General features: G+C 40.2%; 2 protein-coding genes across 3 annotated transcripts; both read right to left on the bottom strand.

Annotated features, from left to right (window-relative positions):
* Positions 1-1369: 1369 nt before the first annotated feature.
* LOC106053041 (kielin/chordin-like protein) lies at positions 1370-25190 on the bottom strand. Its single transcript, XM_056008788.1, has 4 exons — positions 25019-25190; positions 20422-20524; positions 3142-3267; positions 1370-1628 (listed from the first exon to the last, which is right to left on the bottom strand). Coding segments are annotated over exons 1-4 (333 nt in total). The 5' UTR covers positions 25021-25190; the 3' UTR covers positions 1370-1526.
* On the bottom strand, positions 9760-16401 carry LOC129922477 (uncharacterized). 2 transcript variants are annotated; one of them, XR_008774469.1, is made up of 2 exons: positions 11069-16401; positions 9760-10346 (listed from the first exon to the last, which is right to left on the bottom strand). XR_008774469.1 is itself a non-coding variant. In XM_056008785.1 (2 exons), exon 2 carries the CDS (start codon positions 14198-14200, stop codon positions 11879-11881), a length of 2322 nt encoding a protein of 773 aa, XP_055864760.1. In that variant the 5' UTR covers positions 14201-15088; positions 15811-15905; the 3' UTR covers positions 9760-11878. The 2 variants fall into 2 exon arrangements, 1 of the variants encoding a protein (XP_055864760.1); XM_056008785.1 differs by having other exon boundaries at positions 9760-15088; positions 15811-15905.
* Positions 25191-26519: the final 1329 nt, after the last annotated feature.

Genomic DNA, 26519 nt, shown 5'->3' with positions numbered 1-26519 from the left:
TTACGCCGAAAAATATGTTCGTCCCCCATACGGGATACGTACCCTGCCCAGCCTGACTGTCGGACTATAAGAAGTTCATAACGGCTTTTGTCATCCATCCATCCATCCCAGTGGTGCTACAGCCCGTGGAGGGATATGGCCTGCTTTTACAGATCTCTCCATTCAGATCTCTCCTGGGCCTTCCGTCAACACGCCCTAACTCCAAGCTTTTTACCGAGGTTTATAATTAAATCAAAAGAGGCTGCAGCGTACGCAAACTCGTTGACCACTAGATGGATATCATGTTTAGTGTGAGCAAGTAAGGCGCAGAGAAGCTGTGTTATGACCATTTCCTTTGTTTTGGTACAGGACAGTAGACACCGAAGCATGAACACATGGTAATAACTCACCAGCAAAATAATAATAAGGCTTGTCTTCGAGTCCGAAAATCAATGAGGATTGCAGTGTTTCCCGTGGGTACGCAGCCCCAGCTGTGACCTACATATTTTGCCACAGACAGGGCAAGCATAACCATTGTCCGCGGTGATCGATTAAGATTTTCTTTTAGCGTCTGCGTCTGTCCTCGGCAGCAGATTTTAGTTTGGTCTCAAATGTGTATCCGCGTCCTTTGTATAGATGGAATTCTTTAAGTCCGACAGTTACACAGGACAGAGCAGTATCCTGTATGGGAGACGAATCTCAGACGAACGCATGCCAAAGGCAGTCTTTTTTGGTGAGCTAAAAAGTGGTCGACGTAACACCGTAACGCTTAAAAGACCAGTTTAGGCGCCAACTTGCCTTAGCTGACATAGAAGATAGCACAGAACGAGACAGCTGGAGGTCACCAGCAAAATAAACAACAATGTAAAAGGTATCTACACCACTCTACACAATTAAAGAGTAAACAACTTATTAAGCACTTAAAACACAAAATAACTAATCATACGTCGGCACATTTAATTTCATTACTTTTCTTTCATAGTTCTTTAATAAATCAATCTACAGTAAGATGGTGCGCAAATGTTTAATTAGGTCTAATGGTTCTTTAAAACTCGTTCTTGTTTGCAAAGAAATATTTTAGTGTACTGCGATAAGCCTAGTGACGTAAGCAGCGTTTTTCCCGTTTACGTCATGGAAAATTTTCATTCATAAAACATTCTAGCCAAAATTAATTTTTCGATAATGAGGCATTTTCAAACCGATATAACGGTCGACCTCGAGTTTTCCCGATGTGGCCAATGAGTTGAGAATTTTTTTCTCACTAATATGCACATACCTTGAAATTTTAAAGAAAATCGTTAGAGCCGTTTTTGAAATAAAATTTATATATATATATATATATATATACATACATACATACATACAAGAATTGCTCGCTTAAGAGTATAGGATACAGAGATATCACTCTGACAAGACATTTTGCGAAAAATGAAAAGGTTGTGTAGATTACAGTAAATAGGATTGTCAACAAAACACAAAATAGCAGATTAATTTTCGTTTCGTTTAATTTGTTCCAATGTGTTTTTTTATGAAACAAAATTCGAAACTCAAATGCATGCCATCTTTGTACAAGAAACCTTTTCTCCATTTTCACACAAGCAAGTGTTGCAGCCATCTGGAGCTGGTATGTAGGTCCCACTGTAATACCACTGTTTGAATAAACACATAAATGCACTTAGGTTTAATAATTTAATTTTTGAAAAAAAAACAAAGTATAAAAAAAATATATTAAAGTTACAAAAATATAGACATGGCTGATTTTATTAAATAATAATAGCAGTAGTTCAGGTTTGGTTCCATCCTCTGAGACAATAGCTCCAAGGTATTTAAACCTCCTGACATATTTAGGTTGGGATTGATGAGATGTCTTTTATAGACATATTTAGGTTGGGATTGATGAGATGTCTTTTATAGACATATTTAGGTTGGGATTGATGAGATGTCTTTTATAGACATATTTAGGTTGGGATTGATGAGATGTCTTTTATAGACATATTTAGGTTGGGATTGATGATTTGTCTTTTATACACATATTTAGGTTGGGATAGATGAGATGTCTTTTATACACATATTTAGGTTGGGATAGATGAGATGTCTTTTATAGACATATTTAGGTTGGGATAGATGAGATGTCTTTTATAGACATATTTAGGTTGGGATAGATGAGTTGTCTTTTATAGATATATTTAGGTTGGGATAGATGAGTTGTCTTTTATACACGTATTTAGGTTGGGATAGATGAGATGTCTTTTATACACATATTTAGGTTGGGATAGATGAGATGTCTTTTATAGACATATTTAGGTTGGGATAGATGAGATGTCTTTTATAGACATATTTAGGTTGGGATAGATGAGATGTCTTTTATAGACATATTTAGGTTGGGATAGATGAGATGTCTTTTATAGATATATTTAGGTTGGGATTGATGAGATGTCTTTTATAGACATATTTAGGTTGGGATAGATGAGATGTCTTTTATAGACATATTTAGGTTGGGATTGATGAGATGTCTTTTATAGACATATTTAGGTTGGGATTGATGAGATGTCTTTTATAGACATATTTAGGTTGGGATAGATGAGATGTCTTTTATAGACATATTTAGGTTGGGATTGATGAGATGTCTTTTATAGACATATTTAGATTGGGATAGATGAGATGTCTTTTATAGACATATTTAGGTTGGGATTGATGAGATGTCTTTTATAGACATATTTAGGTTGGGATAGATGAGATGTCTTTTATAGACATATTTAGGTTGGGATAGATGAGATGTCTTTTATAGACATATTTAGGTTGGGATAGATGAGATGTCTTTTATAGACATATTTAGGTTGGGATAGATGAGATGTCTTTTATACACATATTTAGATTGGGATAGATGAGATGTCTTTTATAGACATATTTAGGTTGGGATTGATGAGATGTCTTTTATAGACATATTTAGGTTGGGATAGATGAGATGTCTTTTATAGACATATTTAGGTTGGGATTGATGAGATGTCTTTTATAGACATATTTAGGTTGGGATTGATGAGATGTCTTTTATAGACATATTTAGGTTGGGATAGATGAGATGTCTTTTATACACATATTTAGGTTGGGAAGTAATACAAGTAATACACGTCACAAAGTTTAAAAACAAAAATATTTGTTTACCTTTCCATGAACCAAACATCCGCCCAAGTGTTCTGGACAAGCACGCAGTGTACACATTATACCATACTGACCACAAGAACAAGTGTTACAACTGTCATAGGGGACACTTTCACCACTGGCATAAGTCTGAAGCACATCATTGAAACAATGTCTAGCTGTCTAGAAAAGTCTGAAGCACATCATTGAAACAATGTCTAGCTGTCTAGAAAAGTCTGCTACCTAATTCTCGACTTATAAAATATTGTTTTTGTATGACTCCTACATGCCACTACATAGGGCGATGAGCCTAGCAGCTCTATGTGTACATTGTGATTCATAATTTAACCTCTATGTTATACTTGATAAAGCTTGCTTTATATCTCATCCATTTCTTTAAGTCACTGGGATTACAAACAATGTCTAAAACACAAGTTGAACCCCTGCAAACAAACTATTCATTTTCCGTTCAACTTAACTCTTTCTCTCAGTAATTTTTGTCAACGTTCCGACGGAATTATTCATTTTTCTAATTGTATTTCACGAGCCTGTTATTAGTAGGCTTCCATAACGTGTTCGTTTGTTCACAGAAAATATTTTAAAATTCTAGTTTAACTAAAAAAAATTAATTAAGGCCATTGTTTAACTATTTTTAAAAAGTTTAGTTAAAATCGTAGTTTAATTATTTGTTTTAGTTACTATTTTAAAAGTTTAATTGAAATTCGTACAACTTTTCAACATGTGGTCAGTGTTTAAACACACATCCCTGTTTTCTGTTCACGTGATATCAATAACTTTGATTATCAAAAACAAATGATGCAGTTAACAACTCTCTAGTCAGTCTGCATTTGAAGAGGGTATAGTAAGATGCTGGTAGAAGTTATGGGAGTCTCGAAAGTAGCAGTATTATAAAATGTTAAACATTTGATGTCAAAAGCTTCTATGCAATATTATAAATGGGCTTGTTCCGAATCTTTTGTAAGCCACGTGGAGGTGTTTCATTTCTGTTTCCAGTGGGAATCTGATAAGTGAGTTAGATCAATATTTAGTGGTTTTAATCAATTGATTTGCGGCAAACAGTCATATTTCTAACTGCAGGAACATCAAGGACACCCTTTTTATAGTCTTAAGACTTATTATTGAGTTCTAAGTCTAAATCGACAGCTAGGCCTATATAGATCTAAAAGCATTAGAATAACCAACACTAGAAAAAAAAATCTGTATCCACACCCTCTCTGACCAAAAAAATAAATAGACTGTGTCCAACTGATTTTGCCAACTTGGTCAGCTAGACTTACACATGTAGGCCTAGTGTACTGTACGTGTGTAGTCGCTTATACTACAAGACTACCCTGCATTTTTTTCGCGTTATGCAATAGTGTTTAATGTGGAGCGGTCAGACAAGAAAATAACACACTGGCGTGGCTAGTCAAGCATGTTCGTAGATATATCTTTACACTAAAATAGTTATGCTCCCTCCCTGCCCATAAAGTAAATAGACAGTGTGTCCGACTGGTTTTAACAACCTGTCCAGATAGACGTACACGTGTAGTTCCATGGGCGTAGCCAGGATTTTTTTTCGGGGATGGTTTTGGGGGGGGGGGCCCCCTTGCGGAATTAATTTTTATTACATATGACCCTTTAGGAAGACGTTTATTATTCATTATAGAATCCCCGTCCTTGCTAGCAAGAGGGTCTGGGGGAGTTCGCAGCGCTCACACAGCGCGGGGCGAAGCCCCGCCGCCGAGCACTATTTCTGGTATTGAAAGCCAACAAAATGCATATTCTGAGGTATCTACAGTGCATTATCTTGCTATTAAAAAGTTTTATTTTAAGAACCTAATGTGCTATTCAGCAGAAATGCTAAAATATGGGGGACAGTGCATTGTTAACAGAATGACTGATCTCTTAAATCTCTGTTGGCGAACTTCAAAAGTCCCAGAGGACTGGCAAAAGGGAGTGATTGTAAAGCTTCCAAAAAAAGGGCAACTTGGCAGATTGCAACAACTGGAGGGGCATTACTCTCCTCTCTGTCCCAGGCAAAGTTTTCAGCACTGTTTTGTTGAGACGGCTTCAACAGTCTGTAGATGAAAGGCTCAGAGAAGAACAAGCAGGCTTCCGAAGAGGCAGATCATGTACAGAGCAGATTTTCGTTTTACGAAATATCATAGAACAAAGTCTTGAGTACCAACAACGGCTAATGATCAGTTTTGTGGACTTCAAAAAAGCGTTTGATAGTGTCCACCGAGAATCACTATGGAAAATAGTTAGAGAATACGGTATCCCAGAAAAATTCGTCCAGATCCTACGACGCCTTTACAGTCAGTCTAGTTGCTGCATTAAAACAGAAGAGGGAACAACAGAGTTTTTTACAATCGAGACAGGTGTGAGACAGGGGTGCATCTTATCTCCCTTCCTTTTCCTCCTAGCCATCGACTACATAATGAGGAGAGCAATGAACCAGACTGCCTTTGGTATTCCATGGCATGAACAACTCCGATTGATGGACTTGGACTTTGCTGATGATGTTGCACTACTCGGGGCTACAAATAAATGCATTCAAGAAATGACGGAGAGCCTAGACAGAGAGGCACCCAAAATTGGCCTCCGCATAAACTTGGATAAGACTAAAATTATGCGAGTGGGATATAAGGCAAAGGGTGTCCCCATCAGACTTGGCGAGTCAAAGCTTGAAGAGCTGGACAAGTTCACGTACCTTGGCAGCATCATAACAAATGATGGAGATGCTTACCATGATGTAGCATGTCGAATAGGAAAGGCAGGGAGCATTTTCCAAAGGCTGCAGCCTATTTGGACTAGCCAAGCCATTGGACTCGAGACAAAAATACACCTTCTCAACACAATCGTCATTCCAACTGCTACATATGCATGTGAGACGTGGAAGTCATCTGTCAAAATTGAGAAAAGACTAAATGTGGCTCAACAGAGATGGCTGAGACGGATTTTGGGAGTCAGTTACACAGACCGGATCTCAAACAAGGAAATCCTATGCCGAACTGGGAGTCGAACACTTAGTGAGGTTGTGACTGAGCGTCGCATGAGGTTTGCGGGACATGTTCTACGTCAAAATGAATTACGCACACCAAGAGTTGCGATAACCTGGAAGCCAAAACGAGGAAAGCGCAAACAGGGACGTCCTCGTATTACCTGGCGACACACCTTCATGGAGGACCTCAGAACAGTGGACACCAGATGGGAGGAGGCTCCAGACATTGCCAGTGACAGATCATTATGGAGACAGCTTGCCGCCCAATGCGCCGAACGGCGCGGGAGGACCTAAGTCTAAGTCTAAGTAAGTAATGTGCTATTCTTACTGACTTAGACCCTCTCGCGCCGTTCGGCGCATTTTCCGGCAAGCTGTTTCCGCACCTCTTATTTTGCGTAATTCATTTTGTGTGAGAACATGTCCCGCAAAACCTCATGCGACGCTCTGTCACAACCTTACTAAGGATTCGACTCCCAGTTTGGCATATGATTTCTTTGATTTAGACCCGATCTCTATGACTGACTCCTAAAATCTGTCTTAGCCATCTTTGTTGAGATATATTTAATGATTTTTTAATTTCGGCAGAAGACTATTCACACTTTATTAATGGAGCCCAAGCCACTGGTAGAAATGTGTATCCTTTCTTGACTACGCTCTTGGAATTACATGCCTGTATTTCGCTTTAGATTTTATATCGAAAAGGAAAGTTTTTTCGTCAAATCATCTGTTGAGGGGTTTTAAACTAAGAAATCTCTGGAGTTTTTTTTTTGTTTTGTTTTTAATTCAAAACCCCATTTAGCTACGATCATAGAATTTGGTGACTATAGTTTGCTTTAAAATAATATTGAAGAGAGAGGTTTTCAACTCTAAACGCTCTGTAGGGGAATTTTAAACTCAAAACCATCTGGAGGGGTTTTAAACTTTAAAGAAAAAGCCATCTGGAGGAGGGGGATTTACACTCAAAACCCCTTTGGCTACGCTCATAGATTTTATAGTGTGTAATTTGCTTTTTTTTTATATTGAAGAGGTACTTTTTAGCTTCAAACCCCAACTGGAGGGGGAGGGGGGTTGAAACTCAAAACCCCTTTGGCTACGCTCATAGAATTTTGAGTGTGTAATTTGCTTTTTTTATTTTGACGATGGCGTTTATCGTAAATTTTGGAGGGGGTTTTAAAATCAAAATCTTCCTCAACTGTGCAGTTGGAATTTGGGGATTGTTGTTTCCTTTTTTTTTTTTTTGTTTTGTTTTATAGAAGAGGGGGATTTAACTGCAAAAACCTCTGGTAGGGGGTTTAAAATTCAAAACCCCCTGTTACAGGGGGTTTTAAACTCAAAGCCTCCTGGTAGAGGGATTTGTATCTCAAAACCCCCTGATAGGGGTTTTTTAAATCTCGAAACCCCCTGGTAGGGGGATTTAAACTCAAAACCCCCTGGTAGAGGGTTTTTAACACAAAACTGCCTCGGCTGTGCTGTGGTAAGTGATGATTTAGTATTAAAATCTCACCTAAAATAAACAAAATGAAAGCAAAAATCAGTCACTTAATTCCGTTCCCCCCCCCCCTGCCGGGGGGGGGATTTCATTTCGGGGGGGGTTTGAACCCCAAGAACCCCCCCCCCGGCCACGCCCATGTGTAGTTCTATATAGTGTACTGAGTGTGCAATCCATAATGACAAGATCACCCAGTTTTTTTCCCTTGCGCGTTTAACGGTTATGCAATAGTGTTAGTTGTATTTGTAGTGGTCAGACAGTAAAATAGCACATTTGCATGGTTAGTTAAGCATGTATTTTACACAATAAAATAATTATACAGGTTAAAAGTTTCTTAAAACTCCAACAATTTCGTTTTTATTTCTTTGGTTACTAGATCTAAATTTGAAATTCTGTATCCATGTTATTTAATGACATTTTAAACTTTACCAGTATAAGTAAGATTTTCCGTTATATAATAAGTTAGTATAATTTTTAAAAAAGAATACTATTCTTTTCTAAAGGTTTTAATTCAAGGCAAAAATACAAGCACATATATTTACTAAGACATCTTTTTTTTTATTTTATTGTGCATTAACGTTTATGTAAGAAACATATTTCTTATGACTGATTTTATTAGCGGCCCCCGAAAGGGGAAAAGACGCTATTAGTTTTGTGCGAAATGTCTGTCCGTCTGTCCGTCCGTCCCGTTTAGATCTCGTAAACTACAAAAGATATTAAAAATCCGACATCACAATATTTTAGACCATTCAAAGTTCTGATGCAACGGCTACTTTTTTTTTCTGAAAGCGAAAAATCTAATTTTTAAAATCAGTTATGCAAGCAGGTTTTTTAAAGAGAAAAAGCTAATTAGTATGCATTATAAGTTAGACCTAAGGCCCAAGGATTCCTATGATGATAAAGCGAAAACTGAATAGCGCAAATTCTGAGGTTTCCTTTTTTTAAAAAAAAAAATAAAAAATAAGCCTATTCTAAACAATTACATTATGAAAAGACCAGGAGAGGCTCGGTAAATCGCTTAGCTTCCGAACCGATGGTCCCGGGTTCGAATCCTGGTGAAGACTGGGATTTTCAACGTCGGAATCCTTGGGCGCCTCTGAGTCTGCCCAGCTCTAATGGGTACCTGACATTAGTTGGGGAAAATTAAAGGCGGTTGGTCGTTGTGCTGGCTACATGACACCCTTGTTAACCGTAAGCCAAAAAAACAGATGAACTTTATATCATCTGCCCTATAGACCACAAGGTCTGAAAGGAGAACTAATTAGGCCAGGTTCACATCTAACTTTGCATTCACTTGCACCTATCCTTTGATCTTCTGTACCGTTGGGGCACTACACAAGATCTGTCAACCTTCTTTCTCCATTCTTATCTCTCATTTGTCTTTGATATAATTTCATTTGGATGTTCTTTCTGAAAATATTGAAGCCTGCCTGGGTGGACCACTTCGGGGGCCGATTTTGAGTTTGTGTTTCCACACAAACTGTCTTTGTAATCTTGTTATGGATAAATATTTTTACAATGTTAAAAGAATAAAATCGAACCGCAGGCATACAGTCGGATGATTATACCTATATAGGTCTAGTTAACCCCCCTCCCCAAAAGAAATTATGAAAAGTTTAATTAATTTTCTTTAGTTTAGTTTAACTATATTTTGATATTCATGATAAACCTTTAGTTTAACTACTTTATTTTAGTTGAAAACTAGTTTTAGTTTAACTTTTAAAAGTTAGCTTAGTTCCCATCACTAGATATATTTAGGTTATTTCCAGAAGACTAAAATTCATGCGTTAATTTTCTTACGTCAGAACGACAAAATGTCTTCTGAGTGGCGTACCAAAGTGGCGTACCAACGTGGCGTACCAATGTGGCGTACCAACGTGGCGTACCAATGTGGCGTACCAACGTGGCGTACCAACGTGGCGTACCAATGTGGCGTACCAATGTGGCGTACCAACGTGGCGTACCAATGTGGCGTACCAACGTGGCGTACCAACGTGGCGTACCAAAGTGGCTTACCAAAGTGGCGTACCAATGTTCAGCTTTTTTTGGATAAGCCTGATACAAACAACTGCCTCGAATGTATCTCACAATTCAGTATCAAACTTTATCAAGCGTTCTAAATTAAACTTTATTTCTTACTAAGAGAAATAGTGTGTGGTATTTGTGACAAGTCGGATTAAGATATTGGCCGTTTTGGGTGTCTAGGGGATTTTATAGTTTGAGAATCCTTACTTGCACATATAAACTATAAGCACAGCGTTATAATGCAGGCAACAAATACTATATTTAGATGTAAACTTATGTACAGTTTATTATACAACATAAGATAATGAAAGGTGAAATGCTGTACAGATGCTAGAATGGGATCTAGCGTATTTACATTAGGAGACTATCATCATCAGATATTAGAACCAAGTGGTCTGAGTGTCATTAGGCTGGTTGCTTAGCTTTTGGTCCGGTGCTGCACTGGTGAGACTGGTGTGGCTGATACTGATGCTGTCTGCTGGTGGGCTGGCGTAGTGGATCCAGGCTCCGTGTGCAGTCCAACTTGTATGGTTGCAGAGCTAGGCTGCGTCTACCAATCAGTTAAGCCAGTGACGAGTCTGTGGCTAGCGTTGTTGCTTGGACTCTTGAATGATGAGTAGGTCTGATGTCTACAGATCTGGTGCCAGCAAATCTGCTATCAGCTTTAGGTTGCTAAGATTTCAGGCGGGTGTAGCCTATAGATAAAAGCTGCAACGATATGATGTATGCGTCGGTTTAGCCATAACGATAACACTGGGAGGTAGATGCCTTTCCGTGAAGGACATCTTCAGACTGATGTATAGAAACCATAAGCTAGTTTCATATTTATCAAAGGGACCTAACAAATGAATAGTGTCCCATCAAGGGAGATAACAATAATAATGGGGACTCCCATAAAGGGAAATAACAAACAGTAATAAGTGATATATGATAAGTAATACAAGTGTCGTTCACCAATCACGGTGAGTAGCAAGTACCTATATCGCTTAGATAAATGAGATGAAAGGGGAAGGGGAGATCAACGTCTGATACTCGCCCATGCTCTCATATAAGTAAACATAGAGCATAAGTAAATACATACTCAGTAATAAGACATGTTTACATAAATGTTTGGATAATTCCCTGCCAAGGAATTAATCAATGATACTACGTTGAAGGCTCGTGCTGAGCGCTAATATATCAGAGTTAAAACAATAATAGTTAAAGAGCTAAATACATCTGGTAAGAATTGTTAATAAACTCTAGTCCAGCTGGTTTGAACATTTAGCCACAAAAGTCATGATATAAAATATAAGTATACAGTAATCTACTTACATTATCCATGATAAGAATGCACAAATAGGTACACAAATAATGTAGTAATAAATGCACAAATATATATATACATTACTAAGTAAAATGGTTCTCAAGCACTTTACAAAGTTACATACCACCAATCCAAAGTGAAATAAGGGAATGAAAATAGTCTAGAGCTCAAGCAAGAGTTAGATGTGCTCCCTGTGGGCTTTCCAGCGTGAATGAGATCGGACGATGAAGTTTGTCCATATACACGTGGATAAAAGGGGGGGGGGGTGAGTGGCGGGAGATAGGTGCAAAGGTGGTCTAGACTATCTGACGTCTTTGACAATGGGGGTCCACGCTTGACCGTGACGAGAGTTTCCGGGAGATAGACATTGCGCGAAGGCGCGAGTTGAAAGTCCAGGAAATCAGCCCAGGTGGCCAGGTGGATTATGAAGGGGAGATTATCGGAGCTCGGCCAAAATCAAGGGAGATTATACCTTGATAATGGCTAGTGCTAGACGAACAGCGTTGCCCGAGGCGTTAAGTTGAATGGGTACTTTGAAGTGACCAGCCGCTCCCGGAAGGGGGGGGGGTCAACGGATGTTTGCCACGATAGATGGAGGGAGTGTACTCTTGTCGAGGGTCTAGTGTGACACGTGTCAAGGCGGGGATAGTAACATGTGACATCGATGCCAATGGGGTGGGGTTGGATTGGAGGGGTGGGGATTGTGTTTTTAGCGCTTGATTGGCTAAATTAATAAAATAGATGATTAATAGCGAGTAAATAAATTAATTAAATGCTTAGACCTGAGTGATACCTCGAGTGAGCTAAAACGGTTCGTCACAACCCTCCCTGCGTAAGATAGGTCTTTGCTAAAAGATCTATAAAGTGCTCACGTTGGTATCGCTCAAGTTTCGTCTATTGTCGGTCGTAGCATTTAAGAAAATTTTCCCAGTAGTTAAGAGGTTGCCCAGGTCCAGAGGGGTGTCCGTCCTAAGAGTCCGCTGTCGCCTATGTTCTGTCCGCAGGCGGATTGCCACGTGGAAGGGGCAATTCTGGAAACCTGGGGAAATAGGCCGGGTGGATAGGATTGGGTACATCTCCTTCTTGGGGCAGACCAGTAAGTGGGATGGACGTTATGGCGGAGGGCCCAATGCGCGTATGTTGGACGGGGCTTATCTCTAAATCCATAGTGAGGCGTTTCTTCGTGAGTGCGATTTATCGGCTTACCTCTAATTTTCCAGACACGGTCAATGTCAGGGAAGAGTGGCCTTATAGTGTGGGTGGAGCCGTGATGAGGCCCACTTTCACGAGAGTGCAAGTTCACTTTCCTCTGTGACTTCCTGGCAGGATCAGTGCCAGGCATTAGTGGTTTGATAGCTGAAGAGCGGGAGTTACAAGAACTCTCACGAGTGTAGGTATTTCGCTTACCTCGTGACTTCCTAGCAGTGCCAGTGCCAGGGTTGAGCGGTTTGATTGCTGAGGAGCAAGGGTTAAACGAACCCTCACGAGTGTAGTTATTATGCTTACCTCGTGATTTCCTGGCAGTGTCAGTGCCTGGGTGGAGCGGCTTGAGCTTGGCTGAGGAGCCAGTGAAGGGTTGGTTAGAGTGGCGACCAGGGCTTCCCACCGGCTGGTAGCTGCCACGTTTCTGCTTTGTCATTCTACCGACAGGCAGAGAGAAGTATGGTTTATTGACAACTCCTAGAGGTATGTACCTGGAGCCTAGAACAAAGTCGTATACTGGCGAGTCCATGACTACTGCATCAATGGTGCCATGTACATACTTGCATTCTACGTGGACCCGAGCGATAGGATACACCTTCGGAGGAATGCCACGGTCTAGAGATTGAACCGTCACTGATCCACCAGTGAGATCCGATGGGTCGACCAGTGCTTTGCTGATGACAGAGCTCACCTCACATCCGGAATCGAATAGTGCCTGAACAGGAGATCCGTTAATCAGAATAATCTCTACCCCAGGGGGTGATACGATGGGGTGAGGCGGTATCGGTTGGGTAAGGCCACATGCATTGGGTTCAGGGGCCACGGTCAGCGCTGATATGACGTAATAGTCCTCCTCTTCCTCATCAAGAGGCGATGGCTGATTATGCAAAGAGGGTTCAGGGAGCTCAGTCATGGCTGACACAGTACGTGGGGCCTGATGCTGTCGATTGGGCCTGTGATCACTCGTGCTGTTCCGGTCACGGTGATGGTTATTGGTCTGGCCATGTCGAGGCGGGTGGCTTCGTCTGTCGTAGCTAGTAGGCGTGGCTGGTCGTTGGATTGGTGCTTTTTGGTGATGAGGTTTAGTAAAAGGAGAGGGTTGGCTAGAAGGAGCGTGTTTGTTGGAAGAAGTGGGCTGGTCCTCTGGTTTGTCCGAGGCTGAGGTCTTTCTTTTGATGTCCTTAACGTCTTTGCGGGCAGTCGCGTACCGGTCTGCAGCTGACGCTATGTCAGCGGGTGTATTGGCTTGCTGCTCCTTAACAAAGATTTTGACTTCGTTCGGCAGGCACTCTAGCAACTGCTCTGCGAGTATGAGGCTCATTAGGCCGTCCAAGGTCTCTGGCAGTTCGCTGAGAGTGTGCCACCTCTTCAGGTATTTGTCCAACCTGTCGCAGAGATTACCGTAGGTCTCTCGGCGCTCTAGGCGGGATGTCCTGAATTTCTTTTGGTAAGCCTCGGCAGTCAGCTCGAATTGGACGAGTAGCGCCTGTTTGAGGGCTGCGTAGTCTTCTCGCTGGCCGGAGTGGAGTTTAGAGTATACTTCGTAGGCTTTGCCTCGGAGGCATTGGGATAGCCGGAAGCACCATTTCTCCTCTGGCAGACCGTAGTAGCTCGCAACTTCTTCGAAACGGACAAGATAAACTTCGATGTTCTCTGTCTTGTCGTCGAAGTGCTCCATTGGCATGTGGGGTAGGCCGTTTGAGGAACTTTGCTGGGAGGCAGGGCTAGCCGGGCGAGATCCGGAGGAAGCTTGACTGGCGGTTCCGTTCTCTTTCTCCGCGGCTATCCTTTCTCTCTCAGTTATTTGTTTTTCTTTTTCCCTTTCTCGCTCCGTGATTTCCTTTTCTTTAGCTATAGCTATAGCTACTTCAGCTTCCCTTTTCTCTCTTTCCATAGCTATTTCATGTTCCCTTTTCTTCTCCTTCTCCAATTCTGCCCTCACATATTCTTTCTGCTTTGCCTCATCGTCATATATGACGGCCGCGAGTTCTCTGAGTTCAGCTATTTTTTGTTTCATGTCAGAGTCCGCTTTAGAGCGTGTGCCACTTGCCATGGTGGTGAGGGGTGCTAGGATGGTGAGGGGTGGGTAATGAAGGGGAAAAGCGGAAGGTAGAGTAAGAGGTGGAGATGATGATGGAGATGCTGAAAGCAATTACTTAAGAGTTACAGGAAAGGTGGTATTAACCTTTGTTTGGTGCTTAAGAACCTGTAAAAGAAGTACAATTACAGCAATACAAATTTAGAAAATTAAATAGCTCTAAATGACACTCGATAGACTTGTACTCTAACAATGATGATAGTTAAAATACTGGGGAGTTGCCTGCTGTGCTTGCAGTATTAGTTGGGTAAATCCCGGACGAGGCTCGCCATTGTGACAAGTCGGATTAAGATATTGGCCGTTTTGGGTGTCTAGGGGATTTTATAGTTTGAGAATCCTTACTTGCACATATAAACTATAAGCACAGCGTTATAATGCAGGCAACAAATACTATATTTAGATGTAAACTTATGTACAGTTTATTATACAACATAAGATAATGAAAGGTGAAATGCTGTACAGATGCTAGAATGGGATCTAGCGTATTTACATTAGGAGACTATCATCATCAGATATTAGAACCAAGTGGTCTGAGTGTCATTAGGCTGGTTGCTTAGCTTTTGGTCCGGTGCTGCACTGGTGAGACTGGTGTGGCTGATACTGATGCTGTCTGCTGGTGGGCTGGCGTAGTGGATCCAGGCTCCGTGTGCAGTCCAACTTGTATGGTTGCAGAGCTAGGCTGCGTCTACCAATCAGTTAAGCCAGTGACGAGTCTGTGGCTAGCGTTGTTGCTTGGACTCTTGAATGATGAGTAGGTCTGATGTCTACAGATCTGGTGCCAGCAAATCTGCTATCAGCTTTAGGTTGCTAAGATTTCAGGCGGGTGTAGCCTATAGATAAAAGCTGCAACGATATGATGTATGCGTCGGTTTAGCCATAACGATAACACTGGGAGGTAGATGCCTTTCCGTGAAGGACATCTTCAGACTGATGTATAGAAACCATAAGCTAGTTTCATATTTATCAAAGGGACCTAACAAATGAATAGTGTCCCATCAAGGGAGATAACAATAATAATGGGGACTCCCATAAAGGGAAATAACAAACAGTAATAAGTGATATATGATAAGTAATACAAGTGTCGTTCACCAATCACGGTGAGTAGCAAGTACCTATATCGCTTAGATAAATGAGATGAAAGGGGAAGGGGAGATCAACGTCTGATACTCGCCCATGCTCTCATATAAGTAAACATAGAGCATAAGTAAATACATACTCAGTAATAAGACATGTTTACATAAATGTTTGGATAATTCCCTGCCAAGGAATTAATCAATGATACTACGTTGAAGGCTCGTGCTGAGCGCTAATATATCAGAGTTAAAACAATAATAGTTAAAGAGCTAAATACATCTGGTAAGAATTGTTAATAAACTCTAGTCCAGCTGGTTTGAACATTTAGCCACAAAAGTCATGATATAAAATATAAGTATACAGTAATCTACTTACATTATCCATGATAAGAATGCACAAATAGGTACACAAATAATGTAGTAATAAATGCACAAATATATATATACATTACTAAGTAAAATGGTTCTCAAGCACTTTACAAAGTTACATACCACCAATCCAAAGTGAAATAAGGGAATGAAAATAGTCTAGAGCTCAAGCAAGAGTTAGATGTGCTCCCTGTGGGCTTTCCAGCGTGAATGAGATCGGACGATGAAGTTTGTCCATGTACACGTGGATAAAAGGGGGGGGGGGGTGAGTGGCGGGAGATAGGTGCAAAGGTGGTCTAGACTATCTGACGTCTTTGACAATGGGGGTCCACGCTTGACCGTGACGAGAGTTTCCGGGAGATAGACATTGCGCGAAGGCGCGAGTTGAAAGTCCAGGAAATCAGCCCAGGTGGCCAGGTGGATTATGAAGGGGAGATTATCGGAGCTCGGCCAAAATCAAGGGAGATTATACCTTGATAATGGCTAGTGCTAGACGAACAGCGTTGCCCGAGGCGTTAAGTTGAATGGGTACTTTGAAGTGACCAGCCGCTCCCGGAAGGGGGGGGGGGTCAACGGATGTTTGCCACGATAGATGGAGGGAGTGTACTCTTGTCGAGGGTCTAGTGTGACACGTGTCAAGGCGGGGATAGTAACATGTGACATCGATGCCAATGGGGTGGGGTTGGATTGGAGGGGTGGGGATTGTGTTTTTAGCGCTTGATTGGCTAAATTAATAAAATAGATGATTAATAGCGAGTAAATAAATTAATTAAATGCTTAGACCTGAGTGATACCTCGAGTGAGCTAAAACGGTTCGTCACAGTATTAACCAAAGAATAAGTTTTGGATGCTTGCAATGCAGGAAAACGCTTTACCCTGAAGCTTACTGCGCCTCCCCTCCCCCCGACTCATTAGCATCCTAGCTCTATTATGGGGGGGGGGGAGCAAACGTTATTTAGGAAATAATAACTTCTAGGTGTGGGGGAAAGCCACATAAACAAAGTTTAGAGAACAATTCCTTTAGGCCTGCACTTTACTTATTTGAAGAAATAGTGCTTTATACACATCAACCTTGATGTTGAACTTGAGAAAAAGAGATTTATGTTTTCGAACAAATAACTAAAACAAAATGTTACAAAGATTGAAACAGCTAATTTAGCAGACATTTTACACAAATTATAAACAATGCTTTATTATTTTTTTCGAACTTTTGTAAATAATTTTCGTTGAACGCCAGATATGTCATTTGACATCAGCGCAGTATCATTATCATGGGCGTAGCCAGAGGGGGTTCTTGGGATTCAATCCCCCCCCCCCCCCGAAATGAAATCCCCGGGATTAAGTGACTAATTTTTGCTTTCATTTTGTTTATTTTAGGTGAGATTTTAATACTAAATCTTCACTTACCACAGCACAGCCGAGGGGGTTTTGAGTTAAAAACCCTCTACCAGGGGGTTTTGAGTTTAAAACCCCCTACCAGGGGGTTTTGAGATTTAAAAAAAACCCTAACAGGGGGTTTTGAGATACAAATTTCTCTACCAGGGGGTTTTGAGTTTAAAACCCCCTACCAGGGGATTTGAGTTTAAAACCCCCTACAGGGGATTTTGAGTTTTAAACCCCCTACCAGAGGTTTTTGCAGTTAAATCCCCCTCTTCTATAAAACAAAACAAAAAAAAATGCAAACAACAATCCCCAAATTCCAACAGCACAGTTAAGGAAGATTTTGATTTTAAAACCCCCTCCAAAATTTACGATAAACGCCATCGTAAAATAAAAAAAGCAAATTACACACTCAAAATTCTATGAGCGTAGCCAATGGTTTTGAGTTTAAATCCCCCCCCCCCTCTTCAGTTGGGGTTTGAAGCTAAAAAGTACCTCTTTAATATAAAAAAAGCAAATTACACACTATAAAATCTATGAAAGTAGCCAAAGGGGTTTTGAGTTGATGGCTTTTTCTTTAAAGTTTAAAACCCCTCCAGATGATTTTGAGTTTAAAATTCCCATACAGAGCGTTTAGAGATGAAAACCTCTCTCTTCAATATTATTTTAAAGCAAACTACAGTCACCAAATTCTATGATCGTAGCTAAATGGGGTTTTGAATTAAAAAAACAACAAAAAAAAAACTACAGAGATTTATTGGTTTAAAACCCCTCAACAGATGATTTGACGAAAAAACTTTCCTTTTCGATATAAAATCTAAAGCGAAATATAGGCATGTAATTCCAAGAGCGTAGTCAAGAAAGGTTACAAATTTCTACCAGTGGCTTGGGCTCCATTAATAGGCCTAAAGTGTGAATAGTCTTCTGCCGAAATTGAAAAACATTAAATGTGGCTCAACAAAGATGGCTAAGACAGATTTTAGGAGTCAGTCATAGAGATCGGGTCTAAATCAAAGAAATCATATGCCGAACTGGGAGTCGAATCCTTAGTAAGGTTGTGACAGAGCGTCGCGTGAGGTTTTGCGGGACATGTTTTCCGACAAAATGAATTACGCAAAATAAGAGTTGCGGAAACAGCTTGCCGGAAAATGCGCCGAACGGCGCGAGAGGGTCTAAGTCATTAAGAATAGCACATTAGGTTTTTGAAATAAAACTTTTCAATAGCAAGATAATGCACTGTAGATACCTCAGAATATGCATTTTGTTGGCTTTCAATACCAGAAATAGTGCTCGGCGGCGGGGCTAAGCCCCGCGCTGGGGGAGCGCTGCGAGCTCCCCCAGACCCCCTTGCTGGCAAGGTCGGGGAGTCTACAATAAACAATGAACGTCTTCCGAAGGGTCAGAATGTAATAAAGATTAATTATGTACACACACACACATATATATTTTTTTTTCCGCCGGGGGGGGGGGGGAATCCCCCCAGACCCCCCCCCCCCCCCGAAAAAAATCCTGGCTACGCCCATGATCATTATAATAATGATATGAAATATAATCGGAATTTTGGTGAAAACAAAATTAGTGTTTAATTCATTACATTCCCCCTCCCTCGAAAACAAAATTTCTTGGATCAAAATATTTCTGTTGATAAAAGCAATATCTACAGTTTATTACAGAAATATGCTCGGAATTTCTCATATGAAATTGATAAATTTTTCTTTAGTATGTATTTCAATAAATCCCCAAAACTATACTTTGAAAACATTTCTCTTAGTTAAAACAATTCCTAATGACTTTACAACAATAGTTTCCGATGGGAGGTAATAGAAGTCAAATCAAATCAAAGTTCCTAATATGTATTCGATGGATGTTACTTGTTAGTGGAGTTCCAAAGGCGGATCCCAGAATAGAAATACATGGAGTTTAAAATTCGTTTCCATGAGGTTTAAAAAAAAGTGATGGATCCAATTCAGTTTTCCTCCTGTGTAGCCCTACCACCTCTTTTAACGCCCATGCAGAGAAATGGATTCTATAGTAATATGCTTCATGCAAGTTCATATTCGTTGCAATAGATTTAGGCACCGTATGAAGAATGAATTTTTAGAATCGATTTAAACAAAGCTTTAAACATGAATCTGAAACACGGAGCACCAGTGTCCCAATTTAGCCTGTGAAACAAAGCTAGGTTGTGGCTAATCGTAATACAAGTTAGGACTATATTGTAGGCCTATTACATTCTTAACTAGCCGGATATGACTCGCGGCTTGCGGGCCTTAGTCTACTTTGGGTATTGAGTTTGGATTGAATTTAGATCTATATCAAACATGGAAAATGTTCCCATCACATTTTTAAATATTTTGTCACGAAAATAACATGAAAATGGGTTTACCCGTTCAGCCCACATATTTATATACAATATAAATTACTGTGAAAATGGATTGTCTAGTTTTAGGGCCTTCCGGTTGTGAGAGAGACAGTAAACATACACTACCGTCTCCGCCATGATCTAAGGAACTTTTATGCCACGTTTGATAAAAATTGGTCAAACTGTTATGATTTGTATTCGGAACATAAAAACATACATACATACGCCTTACTTTCTGCTTTATATATTAGATATAAATACTTTATCTATGTATTAGCCTAGATAACTAAGTCTGTTTCTGAAAAGGGTGTGCCGAAAAAATTGACGTACACCGTGGCCAGTTAATGCTCACTACGCCACCAAAATTCGAACAGTTGCTTCGAGCAATCTTTTTGGCATGAATCTGTCAAGAACTGAATAAGATGTTAAGTATTAGGTCCTGTAATGAGGCACAGAAATAAGATGTTAAGTATTAGGTCCTGTAATGAGGCACAGAAATAAGATTTTAAGTATTAGGTCCTGTAATGAGGCACAGAAATAAGAACAATTCTGGTGCCATTGTCTGATCTTGTACATAGAGCACTGAAAGAAACGAGTTTGTGTTCAATAGAATTTTGAAGAAATCCCACGGGAAGCTTAGTGTCCAGGAGCGATATGGATCGATGGGTGACACCTCAACAGATTGTGTAACCCAAACCCAGACAGGTGTCGACCATCTAGAAATTCAGAGGAGGAGTCGAACATGCTCTGATTCTTTCTGAAAGAAATCATCATCAAAAGCCAAATATTTTCACTCTGTTTTACGATAGCACCAAGTCTTACCAGACTTTATCAAGCTAACTGTTCTAACCGAAAGACAAAGTTTTTAAAGCAACACATTTTAAATATGTGCTTATAAATACCACAATCTTGATTATATATTTTTTAGTCCAGCCTTGCAGTGTTTTTACAGAGCTATTAGCTCTTTAATTGTAGTAACAGTAAGAACTTACCACGCCTTTGTGTACACAAGATGTAACTGGTTCATGCAATACTTTGGCAACTAAACAGTGAGGACTGACTAGAGCCATTAAAACAATCACTGCTTTCATTTTCCTGGGAAAATAAATGTCTTTATGAACTCATCTATAATTTACATTGAAAAAATGTTTTGGTGTGTTCCGATGTAATGTTTACAATATTTAAAACAATACATAATAATAATATTAAGGCTTGTCTTCGAGTCCGAAGATTAGTGACGGATGCAGTATTTCCCGTGGCTGCGCAGCCCCAGCTGTGACCTACATATATACATCCAGGGCAAGCATAACCATTGTCCGCAGTTGGTTGATGTAGATTTTCTTTTCGCCTTCTGCGTTTGTCCTCGGCAGCGAATTTCCTGTTGGTCTCAAATGTGTATCCCTCGACCTTCGTGAGTGACCTCCAGCTGTCTCGTTCTGATGCCGCATGTAACCAGGTGCTCTCTTCTATGTCAACCAAGGAAAGTTGGCGCCTAAGCTGGTCTTTGAAGCGTTTCCATGGCGCCTTTGTTACGTCGACCACCTTTGAGCGCACAAAAAATAATACAGGAAAAAAGGGTACTTTTGAATACTCATTAAATGTGTCTGAGCTTGTGTAACTGTTTGTTATACATATTAGAAAGCTGATTGTTACTATTTCTACAACAATATATTACATCTATAGATTGTGTTTTAAGTTCAACAAAAGAATATAATTTAAAAAGTAGGGACTGTAGAACTTTGGAAAACCTCACACAATAAGCAAAAAAAAAAGAAAGATTTTGCCAGCAGCTGAAGACTATTTTGTACACAAACGTGTATCTGATATTATTAAAGAATTAACCAAAGCAACAAAACAACGGAAAGGCCAATTGTTGACATTTATTGTGCCATTGAAAGTTTCTTACGTAATTATTTGCAAATGACTTTATTTCTTGATGCAAGTGGACGAATCAAACGTAATGAAGTATTGTTATTGGCATAGTCACGTTTTATTAACGATCACGATATCCAAGAAAAACATCTTTGTGTGAAAACTGATGATTGACAATAAAGGTATATCAATTTTTAATGTTTGAAGGCCTACGTTAAAGAGACATCAATCAAATATAATATCAATAGCAATGAATGGAGCACCTTTCATGGTTGAGTCCTGTTGTGGGTAGTGTACCTGGAGTGTTAGAAATACCATGAGTAATCCTTCGACAGCTAAAAATCTGAGTGTTGGATAGCATAAATATCTTTAATTTATGAGCACTGCAGTTAACACGTTGAATACACTATTCTTGCTCCAATGTGTTCAGAAAAGGGCAATAACTTTCACCAGTTGATCCTTCACACTGAAGTTCGATGGTTGTCATAAAGCTTATGTCTGAATTATTATTTTTTTTGACACTATATCTGAGTTCTTGAATACTAAAGATCTCATTTGAAAACAAAATTTAATCAAAAGGAAATTGAACATTGCTTATATAACAGACTTCTAACAAAGCTTATATTAAGCGTACTTGTGTCAATTAGTTTTGATCAGTCATGTACTAAAATTTGTAATAGATCTAATCTTCACATTATTAAGCTAGAAATCTGTCAAAATTACATTTGAAGTTGATGAATCAGCGATTTGCAATATTAGCTAAACAGTGGTCAACCAAATATTGGTAACCATTGCAAGGGGAACCACTGGTTTAGGATTGTTACGCGCACAGCATAGTCTGAATGTAGAATGCTGCGAATGCGTGTTTAAAGGGGTAAATAGTGAAGATTTCAAAAATGAAATAAAAGAAGCTATTATTGATATATTATTAGTTGTTAATAAAGATTAGTATTCTGGATCTACTATATATGAATCTGTTGGTGTATGATTAAAAGTCTCGTCTGCTCGTAACAAGGATATAGGTTTTATTTAAATTTACAACAAATTCAAACTTTGTACTTTTAAACACACACACACACATACAAGAAAAACAAAGTGTTTCTCCCATCTTCTACAACTAGAACCTGCTCTATGATCTAATCTTTTTTATGAACGGAGAAGGTTTCCTTGCTGCCTTTATGCGCTCTGCTAACACATCTCAGCTCGGGATTCAAGTTTAAGACAGTCACCTATCAAACTGTTGTCTAGTTACACAGCCAAGTTGTGGACAAAGTACTTATTGATAGTGTTGTAACTAAACTGCTGGTCAGTGTAGTCCTATGGGTCATCTGCCGACACATGCCACACTGGCCTGTGTACTTAAAAAGAATTGATGTAAACATTCTCTGTGTAGGTCAATGGTGTTTTGGTTATCTGACTATGGACTGTGTGTTGTTTGCAAGAAGGGTTAAATCAGTTGGACTCAGAGACGTTTAATGCGTGTAAAGTATTTGATAGTTTTCTATTCATTATTTATTATTAACCCTAACCCTATTCATTATTTATTACACTCATTAAAGTGTCTCTTTATATCAGAGCCCAAGTTGTCTGGTTCTTGACTTAGCCACATTGTTTTGTCAAGGGTTGATAGATAAAAGGGACTATACGTATTACTAAAGTACATATGTATCAGCTGCTTCACATTTTCTGTTCTACTCTTAGTCCACTAACTAATTAACGAATCAATGACTTTCTACCTAAACCTCGGAACTATTTCATCAGTTTCGTAATTGAACACAAGAATCAATAAAGTAACGAGTTTTATACAGTGATATTGAAAGTCTTTGCGAACGCCGGTATGGACAGGATAGAGGGACTTCTTATGGTCCGACAGTTACGCTAGGCAGGGCACGTATCCCGTATGGGAGACGAACGTATGCCAATGGCAGTCTTTTTTGGTGAGCTAAAACGTGGTCGACGTAACAGAGGTGCCCCACGGAAACGATTTAAAAAGCAGTTTAGGCGCCAACTTGCCTTAGCCGACATAGAAGAGAGCACCTGGTTGCATGCGGCTTCAGAACGAGACAGCTGGAGATCACTCACAAAGGCCGAGGTTACACATTGAGACCAATAGGAAATCCGCTGCCTTGGACAGACGCAGACGGCAAAAAGAAAATCTTAATCGAAAACCTGTGAAATTCCCGAACGCGATAGTCTTTTTAAGAACGCAATAGTCCTTTCTAAACCGATGTTGGCTCTAGATCTAAGTCTAGAACTCAAGCCAAATTTACAATTTTTTTTTTGTACTTTGAGAAATCATAACGGTCAAACTAAAGGTTTCCCCATGTGACCAACGAGCTAGTAATTCTTTTCTCAGCGATATATATTAACTATTAAATTTCTAGAAAAATCGTTAGAGCCGTTATTGAGATCAGTGTCCAGGTTCCTCCGCCCACCCACCCTCCATGAAGTTCTCTATGAAGTTCTGACTTAAAAAGATGTATAGTAAAATGTAAGATGTAAGAGAAGCTAATTCTAGTAGCATATTATAAGAATTGGAATCGATAGTTTATAGTCTACTTTTGTAAATCTACTATTGAAATTTAGTTATAATGTGAATGTTTAGAGTATGAACATGAAAGATTGTTTAGTTTTCTATTGTTTCTATTTCATGTTTGTGTTCACTAAGCTTCAGACAATGACCTACAAAGGAAACTTATTCAGCTTATACCACTGCTTCAGTCAAGTACACTTTCTTTCCCTTGTTCGAGATACAAAAGAAAATAATTACCAATAGTTAATTTAATTAACTAATTATCTAAAATGGATTCTTGTGTTGTCAGGTAAAAAAAATAATGGTGCGAAAGTTCAGCTTGATCCGAGATTAGGTGTGGGAGAAATAACGTGTACAAACTTTTTCACCAGTCAGACAGAGTGAGTTAATAGAAGCTTTGTAAAAAATAAAAAAATAACTAATACGGGGAAAAATTGTTCTCTTTTTTATTTAAATTTAACATTCATTAGTTATTAATGGCAAAATACTCCCTCTGTAAGTTGTATAAACTAAGAATAGTGGGGTTTTTTTGTTTCTTTTCTGTCCCCTTTTCTTGTGTTTATATACAAAGTCATGTCTTACACTTACATTGGTAGTAAGAAAGAAGAGCCTGGACAAAGAACTTGTCCATCCCCCAAGCACTTTGCCTCTAATGGTGGCTGGCCAAGGTGCTGCTATGGCGAGCCTGTTTGACAGCCTCAGGCTAACATTAGACCAAGAGAGCCTTTGCAGAGGAACTATCAAGGACACAGCTTGGCTACTCGGACAAGTGGCTCGAAAAAAAGTCTGAAAACACCCCCCCCCCCCCCCAACTTCTTCACGTTCTCCAACTTAAGTATGAGAATGATCCAAGGGCATACACAATCCCCGTGACCTTTCCGGGACGTAGGTAAAGGTGATGGCGCTGCGAACAAGAGTAGCATGTGTCCATTCAATACCCTAATAGGGAAACCAAAGATGCATTAAAATCTCGTGATGCCAATTGAGGCAATGGTCCTTAAAGGTAATGAAAAAAAACACCACCTACGGTTTGAATCTAGTGTGAAACAAGAACAAAAAGAAAAAACCACCACCTACGGTTTGAATCTAGTGTGAATCAAGAACAAAAAGAAAAAACCCACCACCTACGGTTTGAATCTAGTGTGAAACAAGAACAAAAAGAAAAACAAAGTATACGTACGTACATTCTAGTGAACTTAAACGCCCAGAGTAGAGACAAAAATGAGTTTTTTTCCAAGCTCTGACCGACACACTACACAATCAATACGAAAGAGTAAATTTAATAACAGGTTTGATTTAAACTACACTGACTCTTAAACAAATACAACACATACACGGGGATTCTTTGCCTCTCAGCTAGCAATTAAAGCGCATGACTACTTGGAGGGGAGCCATGAGTGTATCTCAACTTGTAGGTGCATAGCTACTTGGAGGGGAGCCATGAGTGTATCTCAACTTGTAGGTGCATAGCTACTTGGAGTGGAGCCATGAGTGTATCTCAACCTGTAGGTGCATAGCTACTTGGAGCGGAGCCATGAGTGTATCTCGACTTGTAGGTGCATAGCTACTTGGAGCGGAGCCATGAGTGTATCTCAACCTGTAGGTGCATAGCTACTTGGAGGGGAGCCATGAGTGTATCTCAACCTGTAGGTGCATAGCTACTTGGAGGGGAGCCATGAGTGTATCTCAACCTGTAGGTGCATAGCTACTTGGAGGGGAGCCATGAGTGTATCTCAACCTGTAGGTGCATAGCTACTTGGAGCGGAGCCATGAGTGTATCTCAACCTGTAGGTGCATAGCTACTTGGAGCGGAGCCATGAGTGTATCTCGACTTGTAGGTGCATAGCTACTTGGAGCGGAGCCATGAGTGTATCTCGACTTGTAGGTGCATAGCTACTTGGAGCGGAGCCATGAGTGTATCTCGACTTGTAGGTGCATAGCTACTTGGAGCGGAGCCATGAGTGTATCTCGTCTTGTAGGTGCATCACTACTTGGAGGGGAGCCATGAGTGTATCTCAACTTGTAGGTGCATAGCTACTTGGAGCGGAGCCATGAGTGTATCTCGACTTGTAGGTGCATAGCTACTTGGAGCGGAGCCATGAGTGTATCTCAACTTGTAGGTGCATAGCTACTTGGAGCGGAGCCATGAGTGTATCTCGACTTGTAGGTGCATAGCTACTTGGAGCGGAGCCATGAGTGTATCTCAACTTGTAGGTACATAGCTACTTGGAGCGGAGCCATGAGTGTATCTCAACCTGTAGGTGCATCACTACTTGGAGGGGAGCCATGAGTGTATCTCAACTTGTAGGTGCATAGCTACTTGGAGCGGAGCCATGAGTGTATCTCGACTTGTAGGTGCATAGCTACTTGGAGCGGAGCCATGAGTGTATCTCAACTTGTAGGTGCATAGCTACTTGGAGCGGAGCCATGAGTGTATCTCGACTTGTAGGTGCATAGCTACTTGGAGCGGAGCCATGAGTGTATCTCAACTTGTAGGTACATAGCTACTTGGAGCGGAGCCATGAGTGTATCTCAACCTGTAGGTGCATAGCTACTTGGAGCGGAGCCATGAGTTATCTCAACCTGTAGGTGCATAGCTACTTCGAGGGGAGCCATGAGTGTATCTCGACTTGTAGGTGCATAGCTACTTGGAGCGGAGCCATGAGTGTATCTCGACTTGTAGGT

Source organism: Biomphalaria glabrata, chromosome 13 (assembly GCF_947242115.1).
Source record: "Biomphalaria glabrata chromosome 13, xgBioGlab47.1, whole genome shotgun sequence".
NCBI lineage: Eukaryota > Metazoa > Mollusca > Gastropoda > Planorbidae > Biomphalaria > Biomphalaria glabrata.
This window is presented reverse-complemented; position numbering and strand designations above follow the sequence as displayed.

Coding starts and splice junctions, on each gene's coding strand:
- LOC129922477 (XM_056008785.1), bottom strand. CDS start 14,200: ATGGCAAGTGGCACACGCTCTAAAGCGGACTCTGACATGAAACAAAAA.
- LOC106053041 (XM_056008788.1), bottom strand. Junction 3,268..20,421: donor CTTGTGTACACAAAGGCGTG/GTAAGTTCTTAC, acceptor GATGTGCTTCAG/ACTTATGCCAGTGGTGAAAG. Junction 1,629..3,141: donor GATGTTTGGTTCATGGAAAG/GTAAACAAATAT, acceptor TTATTCAAACAG/TGGTATTACAGTGGGACCTA.